Below are 9,444 nucleotides of genomic sequence, written 5' to 3'. Positions count from 1 at the left end.
TGTGACTAATGTACGTGTGCTGCTGTAACACCGCAATTTCCCATTTTTGGGGATTAATATCTATCTATCTATCTATCTATCTATCTAACCCGGAAATGAGTCGGTGTGCATCTCCGCAACATGTAGGTACATTTTTGGAGAGGTTCACATCAGGCTACGGTGTAGGGTCGGTATCTCCACGTAACGACATACGTAGATACTACACAGAAGCATAAATAACACTTTACATCACATACTCCAGTCCAGGTGTATACCAGCAGATCTAATGTTTTGTAGTTATTGAATCTGTACAGTGGGGAGATAGAAATAAAGCTTATTGTATGATTGTTTTGCAGTGATTATGTTCTAACGCACGTATAAAAAACCAACACTTCTCAGATGATTTTGTCCAGAGTGATTCCTCCTCTGCATATTTATCGCATCAGCTGGAAAAGGAGGTAGGTTACTCTAGTATACAGTGGTGTGAAAAAGTGTTTGCCCCCTTCCTCATTTCCTGTTCCTTTGCTGTTTGTCCACACTTAAGTTTTTTTGGAACATCAAACCAATTCAAACAATAGTCAAGGACAACACAAGTAACAAAAAATGCAATTTGTAAATGAAGGTGTTTATTAAAGGTGAAAAAAATCCAACCATCATGGCCCTGTGTGAAAAAGTGATTGCCCCCTAAACCTAATAACTGGTTGGGCCACCCTTAGCACACACAACTGCAACCAGCGTTTGCGATAACGTGCAATGAGGCTTTTACAGCGTCCTGGAGGAATTTTGGCCCACTCATCTGCAGAATTGTCCTATTCAGTTACATTGGAGGGTTTTCGAGCATGAACGGCCTTTTTAAGGTCATACCACAACATCTCAATAGGATTCAGGTCAGGCTTGGCTAGGCCACTCCAAGTCTTCATTTTGTTTTCTTCAGCCATTCGGTGGTGACTTGCTGGTGTGTTTAGGATCATTGTCCTGCTGCAAACCCAGTTCGTTTCAGCTTGAGTACACGAACGATGGTCGGACATTCTCCTTCAGGATCTCTTGGTAGACAGCAGATTCATAGTTCCTTTTATCCCGGCAAGTCTTCCAGGTCCGAAGCGCAAAACAGCCCCAGACCATCACACTACCACCACCATATTTTACTGTTGGTATAATGTTCTTTTTATGAAATGCAGTGTTCCTTCTACGCCAGATATACTTGGACACACACCCTTCCAAAGGTTCCACTTTTGTCTCATCGGTCCACAGAATGTTGTCCCAAAAGTCTTGGGGATCATCAAGATGTGTTGTGGAGAAATTGAGACGACTTTGATGTTCTTTTTGCTCAGCAGTGGTTTCTCCTTGAACTCTGCCATACAGCCATTTTTGCCCAGTCTTTTCCTGATGGTGAGGCATGAACGCTGACTTACTGAGGCAAGTGAGGCCTGCAGTTCTTTGGACGTTGTGTGGGGTCTTTAGTGACCTCTTGGATGAGTCGTCGCTGCGCTCTTGGGGTAATTTTGGGCGGCCGCCCCACTCCTGGGAAGGTTCACCACTGTTCCATGTCTTTGCCATTTGTGAATAATGCTCTCACTGTGGTTCGCTGGATTCCCAAAGCTTTGAAATGGCTTTATAACCCTTTCCAGACTGATAGATCTCAATTACTTTCTTTCTCAATTGTTCCTGAATTTCTTGGGTCTCGGCATGATGTGTAGCTTTTAAGGATCTTCTGGTGGACCTTACTGTGTTCAAGCAGCTCCTATTTAAGTGATGCCTTGATTGTGAACAGGTTTGGCAATAATCAGGCCTGGTTGGTGCTAAGAAATTGAACTCAGGTGTGGACAACCACAGTTATAGTATGTTTTAACAAGGGGGGCAATCACTTTTTCACACAGGGCCATGATGGTTTGGATTTTTTTTCACCTTTATAATAAACACCTTCATTTACAATTGCATTTTGTGTTACTTGTGTTGTCCTTGACTATTGTTTGAATTGGTTTGATGTTCCGAAACACTTAATGTGTACAAACATGCAAAGGAACAGGAAATGAGGAAGGGGGCAAACACTTTTTCACACCACTGTAATAGATCTTTGACTATTTTAAGGCGAGGGGAGTACATTTCTTTGTTTGATTTCATTTTAAGTAAAGTACTTTGCTGTTGGCTTCATGACTCAATTTAGAGACTGAGAAAAAGAGAGAGAGATGGGCGCTACCCTGCAGCCGAACTGAACTGCAGTCTGCAGACAGGTGTCCGAATTGAGTGAGAGAATTAAACAAAAGCTATGTGAATACGTTAACCTTGGGTTTTTAAAGGCAGTTTTGCCTGTTAATCTCCGTAACATCCTTGTAACATCCGGGCACCCACTGCTGGCAGACTGAAATGAATTGAACCGCTCCTCCCTACTGTTGTTGAAGCTGCCTGTGAGCATCCTAGTTTAATACAGTATATTATTAAAACTCAGTGTAAAGAACAGTGGCACAACATGTATGTTATTTTATTTAAATGTGCAACGAACAGAGCCATTAATGTGAAAGGGGTATAAGTCTCATCAAAATATCTCTATAAAAGATTGAACTCATTTTAGTATGATGGATATATCTGGAGGAGAGGTTCAACTGCTGTAGTTTGTTTCCAGTGCGTTCCAACTCCAAACACAAAAACCTGCCAAAGAACTACACATCCAACTGAGCGTGCTAAAGCTGAAGCCCGGCCCAACCCAACCTAGCTGGGAGCTACCCTTGACAAGAACATCTGGAAGGACAACGACCCGCTTGGTAACCTTACAGGCTCAAACTGGGGGGCAGCAGATACTACGCTGTGCACCTCGGCAATTCAATTTTACTTTTAATTCTACTCCATTTATAGAGTTAAATGGTAACAGAAGTTATCTCAGGACACTTTAGAGAGTAGGTCTAGACAACACAAGGTTAGTGATGTTGGACTGTGATTATTCTGAACACAACTGTATATTTGCCTCAGAGGGCTTTACAATCTGTACACCCCCAAAACCCTCCTGTTCTTTGACCCTCGCATCAGGACTCTGCATTCACTGAATAAAATGATAACTGTTAAACAGTTTTCTATCTAACACCAGCTCAGGGAAGTACAAAGTACTTTTGCTTACAAGAATCCCAACACATTCTAAGTTTCACTGTACAGAAGAATTTTAATGACACTTTTTTGTATTTTAAGAGCCTTTTCCTTCTGTAGTAAATCTGGGGAAATACTTGAACACTTGAAATCTTTTGCCATGACCATTTAAAAATGGAAATTCAAAAGCACTTACATAATAACAAATTGTGAGCAATTTTTGATCAGTATGAGCAGTCAACAGCTTTTTTTGGTCCCACCATATTTTTTACATTCATAGACACATAAGAGCTTGCTGGGCTGCGAGACTGGGAGCCCACAGTAACCCTGGAGTGTGACCTTTGACCCCTGGCTCTGACCTGCTTGTGTGGATTTTCGGCGGGCCTTCTTAATGTCTTCTTCAATCTTGTTGCTGAGTTTGATCTCCAGCTGCTGAGTCTTGACCTCCAGCTCTTTCTGTCTGTCAGCCAGAGCTTTACGGGCCTGATGAAGATGAGGACAGGAGTCACAGGCATGCTCACATCTCACAGCTGCACCAATTTATATTCATGCTACAGCCGTTCTGTTATCCCTTTTTCATGAAAATGCTTTAACATATCCAGAAGAGTTTCTGGCAGCAAATATTTTCTAAAAACATGTATGTAGTGCTCTGGGAAAAACATCATTCTATTTCAAGTGATAGAAGCTTTAAGAATGTTACAGTCTGCTTCAACTAATCACAGTGATAATTTGTTGTGCCACACACTGTTTCTGTATCATCCATTATCCAGTGACTTATGACTGTGTACACAGCCAGTATCTTATTTCCTGTCCTGCTTTAAATGCTCTATTCATCCATCAGATGAGTTTATCAGTTAAAAACAGTTTTGTCCCAGACTTGATGGATGATGTGAGACAGATTTCCAGTTGCCTTAAGGCTTCAGCCAATTGCTTTTCATTGTACAAAAAGCAGAAAAACAGGCGTTTACTTATGGAAGAGATGTGGAATTTTAATCACCAGTGAGATGTTTCCTGAAATCCTGCAAAGACAGAAGTAACACACTTGTGTGTCAGAGTTTGTGTGTACCTTCTCCACCGCTGCATAGCGACCAACCAGCTGCTTCCTCAGGTCGGCAATGTGATGGTCGAACCTCTTCATGTCCTTCTTAAAGTTCTCCCTGAATGCCAGAAAAGGCTTTTCCACTTCGCTCTGGAGCTGCTCAACACAAACAAAATGTTAAATGGTGTAGAAGGCACTGAGAAGGTTAAGCTAAAAGAAGGTTAAAAAAAAAAACAGCAAAGGAAGTGACACTTTCCCCCAAGGCCTTCTGAAAAACAAAGAATATCTGTTTGTGTCACAAACACAATTTGAATCATAGGTCCAATAAAAATTGCCATAAAGGCCCAATAATGTGAAACACTTTTACCTAATTGTCTCTGGTGAGCAACTTTTATTGGAATAAATGTGGCGTCATGTTAAAACACAACATCCAATTCTCTAAATGCATCCACACTTCACTCCGGAGACAGAGATGCTACGCTCTTCCTATTGACTCGCAGGCTGCATGTCCCCAAGAGACAGGTCTGCAGTTGGACTGTTTTAGCAACTGTACACCAAAACTTTGCATATAACTTTGCAAAAACAGAGCTAGTATGAGCTGGTTGGTCTGCCCCCCTGATGCTGAAATAAAGAAGCCTCCTCAGCTGATCACATTTAGTTGGACAGCCAGACAAGTCACAAAGATTCCCAGGAGTAACAGGGGACACTCTACTTTAACAGGAAGAAAGCTCCAGCAGAACCAGACTGGGTGTGGGCATCAAGCAGATGACTAAAGGTGGAGAAAAGTCAGAGGAAATACCTTTGAGGAGAACTTAAGGTGAACCTCAGCTTCGTCTGCCAGACTCTTCTTCAACTGGGCCCAGGCCTCCCCCAGAGTTCTGAAGACAGATAGGACACAGGCTGTTTAATACAGACCCACACACACACACACACACACACACACACACACACACAAGGTTCAGCAACAGAGCTTACACGTGAGACATGACAGAAAAGAGACACAAACACATTTTCTAAAAGAAGCATTTGCTTATTTTTTAACAGTAAGTGTTGTAGTACAACTAGCAGGAGACACATTATAATTGAGGTAAGTTTGGAAGCACTACCTTATTTAATCGTTACATTGATAGCCTACATATTTTAGTTCTATCTCTTTTCTGTGTTGTAGTTTGTAGACGGTCCCTAAGCTCTCTACCTGCGTCTCAACAAACACAGCTGGATTAACACAACTTTTGTTCCTTCCTGTCCCATCTCCAGCAGTCAGATTCACTGGGTTCTCTCAGAAGGAATCACTAGAGGATAAAAACAGGTTTCTAACCTGCCCTGTTGAAGCCTGTTGGGGCTAACTCTAGCAGGAGGATAACTCGGTGGAGGTAGAACCGATTGGTTAGTTTCTCTCTCTACTGACAGACCTGATTGGTTAGTTTCTCTCTCTACTGACAGACCTGGTTGGTTAGTTTCTCTCTACTGACAGACCTGATTGGTTAGTTTCTCTCTCTGCTGACAGACCTGATTGGTTAGTCTCTCTCTACTGACAGACCTGATTGGTTAGTCTCTCTCTACTGACAGACCTGATTGGTTAGTTTCTCTCTACTGACAGACCTGATTGGTTTAGTTTCTCTCTCCACTGACAGACCTGATTGGTTAGTTTCTCTCTCCACTGACACCGGATTGGTTAGTTCTCTCTACTGACACACCGATTGGTTAGTTTCTCTCTACTGACAGACCTGATTGGTTAGTTCTCTCTACTGACACACCTCTGGTTGTTTTCCCTACTGACAGACCTGATTGGTAATTTTCTCTACTGACAACCTGTGGTTAGTTTTTTCTCTCTCTACTGACAGACCTGATTGGTTAGTTTCCTCTCTACTGACAGACCTGATTGGTTAGTTTCTCCTCTACTGACGACCTGATTGGTTGTTTCTCTCTCTACTGACGACCTGATTGTTTAGTTTCTCTCTCTACTGACAGACCTGATTGGTTAGTTTCTCTCTACTGACAGACCTGATTGGTTAGTTTTTTTCTCTACTGACAGACCTCCACATTTACGCCTAACATAGTTAGAATCAACCGGAATTGTCCTTTAAGTTAGCTTGTCTTTTAAATAGGTCACACATGTGTTTTGATTTGTAGAAATTGAATGAAAAAGAGTGCAGACAGGGTTTAGTCACCAGGGTCAAGGTCAAAGAATGAATGGAGACGTGAAGAACACCCAAAACTGTCGGAGTAAAGTCACCTGCAAGGTTTGTAGTTTTAAACAATGAAACTGTGAAATAGTTTGACATTCTATGGTTCATCATTATTTCTTTTTATTTTACAACAGAGTCAGTCAGTCTGACATAATCAGATCTAGTCATGGGACATGGATTGAGAGACCTGCATGCATTTATATACGCAACAATAAAAACCTGAAAGTTGTAGTGAATGTTTTACATACACCAAGTCTGAGCAGAAACAAAGACAAGAGTTTGCCTGCAGGAACTTAAAGTGGACTTTTCTGTTTGCACTGTGTGTATCCTTGGGGTCTAACACATGGAGAATGGATCTTCCTTATACAACATTTTCAATTTGATTCTTTGAATCAGCATCTTCAAACATAGGAGGAACAAGCCTTTTTTTTTACCTCCAGGCTCTTGCACCACTATTCACAGAGTAAATTACATCCATTGTGTCGCTACAGTCTCCGAGTTCCAAGGAACAGACCATCACTCCGCCCCAAAGTACTGTAACTCCCACCATGCAGTCCCTCCATCCAACAGAAGTGACACGAAGCACGATTGGTAGCATTAAAAGTGGTCACATGGTTCAAGGCCACATCTCTACCAAACACATGGTAAATTCAGGAATAAATAGATGGCTGCTTCTGGGCTGGGCCGGTCGAATGCTAGGAACTGAGCAACAAAACAGTGATTGTCCTGTCTGACAACAGAGAAGAATGGAAGGATTGTGTCAGTTTTCTGGGTGTGGGCAGAGACAGAGCTGGGTGGCATAATCTGGATTCTATATGGGACAACTCCATCCCACTCGAGTCTCTTTCACTGTGCTAAAACCAAGAGGGCTTATTGTATATGCATGTGAACAGTGCTGGGGGGCAGCTAAACATGGCTTGCACCAAGATTTTGGTCTGATAAAGAGGTTTAGAATTCTGAAATTAAACACATATGTATGCATGGCAGATAACTTCTTTAACTTCTTTTTGAAGGTTATGTTGCAGCTTGTGATGCTGCGGTGATTCTGTCTCGTTGCTACAAGCTCTCCCCGCGTCCTCGTGGAATCTCTTAATAAAGATGAGTTAAATAACGCTGCCGAATCAAAGCTTCTTCTCTTGGTGGGTTTCTTCAGTCAGACGGGCCCCTTCTCAGCTTCCTGTTACACAACTCAATGTCTGCCTCCTCAACTCAAATCTAATGCCACCCCTGCAGGACAGAGATCAAAGGCTGAGTGATTTACAGGAAGCTGTATTGTTTCCCAGCATCAGTGACCCAGACTCACACCACCATGTCCCACCTGGATGGCTAGTTGAGTGGCTAGCTCACCGAGGAGCTGTCTGCCTGACCAAATATGCAACATTATGCCTCCATTTTCTCTCAGAACAGACCGTAGAGCTTAATTATGACACTTTTAATATAGTCTAAGAAGACATTTTTCGTCTTAAAGAAAAAGTTGAATACATGAGCACTACATGGCGCTCTTTCTCAGTTCAACACACTCACAGGCTCTTCTGCAGTGGTTAGCTTGTCGGTACGGGACTTGAACCAGCAACCCATACAGGGCCTAATTTTGAATCCATTCATGTTAGGAACATCAGTAAATCTATTTTTCACTTCAAGTGCAGTGTCTGTTTTATCTGATATTATTTTGGTAACTTTATGATCCTTTAAGTGGAAAGTAGCACCTGCTGAAATGCCTGCAGCCTACTAGGAATGATCAATTTTTCACTGTATTTCCAAATGTCAAAAAAAGAAAAGAAAAATGGCCATGTCAAGCTTCCCACAGCTCAAAATTTAATGTTTGACAAAACAACATTCAAAACATATTCAACGTGAAATGATAGAAAACATAGAAGGGAAGAACTCTGTTCTTGATAAATGAGTTTCTTTTCAGCCATTTATATATTTATCCAGATTGTCAACCATCTGATACTGATCCTCTACAGCTTCATGGCTGAAATATGTCCTCTACAGTGCAATAAAGTATCACATTCATATTATTACACACTATACTGTGAAGGATGAAGCATTAAAACATAGAATTTACAGGCTCCTCGTTGCCAAACAGCTACATAGTGCAAAGGGCTTCTTTTTCAAGTGTTAATGTGCAGTTTTTTTACATATCTGTCAATCCGAGCATGTTTGTGAGAGGCTACTGTCCTTCTCTTTCACTCACCCTTCTTCCTGGCTCGCCAGAGGGTTCTGAGAAAGCTTGGAGAGGTTCTTGGCGTACTCCTCTTCTATCTTTATCCTGAGAGGGAAGCAGAGGGTTTCATTACCACACAGCCTTTAGCAACGTGACTGCTTCCATGGCTGTTTCCTGTGTTGGGCAACACAGTGATGAGCACAGAAAGGGGAAACGGTTTGTTTTAATGACAACTGTCCGGTTTTCATGGCAACCTGCGGCTGAATTGTGAAAAAAAGTAAAAGGGGAGATGTTAATACCTTTCTTGTATGAACTCTGCCATCTCTTTCTGCATTTGTTTCCCCTTCAGCTGTTTCTGCAGCAAAACCTCAAATCCTGTGACGCAGCCGTTGCCCTGTGGATCCTTCTTATCGGTCTACAAGATAAACACAGCAAGCACACGAGAACATCACACCTTGACCAAATCAACCGCTGTTGCATTCTGGGAGAGAAGTCATGCAGCAACATCAGATAAAACGTGTTAGTGGGCACTCACACCAAAAAAATGAAAAATGGGGAAAGCAGAGGCCAGCTGGCTCACTGCACACCAGTCGCTTACATGTTATTTATTATATTTAGGGCTTTAGTTAGATTTCAATTTAATTAGATACATTAAGTGCAGTTAAGTGCCATAGTCATAAACATTTTCTGAAATGCAATCACAACCTCAAACTAAACCACACATTAAACACATAAACATGTTGTGCAACTTAACTATCACCACTACAGTTTCAACCACCTGAGACTGATCTGTATAGGCCTATAAGTAAATATCAGTTATACTCAACCTATTTTCATTTATATATTTAATTACAATGTCACACATCTCCGTTACACTTCTTCTAGTAGATCGTTGATCAGCTGTTTCTCCGGGAAGAGAAAGAAAATGGTGCGTAACAATCAGCTGTTTCTGCGTGAAGAGAGAGAGAAAATAGTAGGGCTGCACGATTATGGCC

At 41.8% G+C, this 9,444-nt stretch overlaps 1 protein-coding gene across 1 annotated transcript in view; it reads right to left on the bottom strand.

The window, feature by feature from the left end:
- LOC116705652 (growth arrest-specific protein 7) overlaps nt 1–9,444 on the bottom strand; it is a 62,662-nt gene that overhangs the window by 4,385 nt on the left and 48,833 nt on the right. Inside the window, exons 7-11 of the mRNA XM_032542015.1 lie at nt 8,749–8,864; nt 8,480–8,554; nt 4,893–4,971; nt 4,121–4,249; nt 3,414–3,537 (exon numbers count right to left, since the gene is read on the bottom strand). Of these exons, the coding sequence (XP_032397906.1) occupies nt 3,414–3,537; nt 4,121–4,249; nt 4,893–4,971; nt 8,480–8,554; nt 8,749–8,864 (523 nt within the window). The remainder of the gene's footprint in view (nt 1–3,413; nt 3,538–4,120; nt 4,250–4,892; nt 4,972–8,479; nt 8,555–8,748; nt 8,865–9,444) is intronic.

This window comes from Etheostoma spectabile, chromosome 17 (genome assembly GCF_008692095.1).
Source record: "Etheostoma spectabile isolate EspeVRDwgs_2016 chromosome 17, UIUC_Espe_1.0, whole genome shotgun sequence".
Classification (NCBI taxonomy): domain Eukaryota; kingdom Metazoa; phylum Chordata; class Actinopteri; order Perciformes; family Percidae; genus Etheostoma; species Etheostoma spectabile.
The sequence above is the reverse complement of the archived record's forward strand: the minus strand, read 5'-3'. Positions and strand labels throughout refer to the sequence as shown.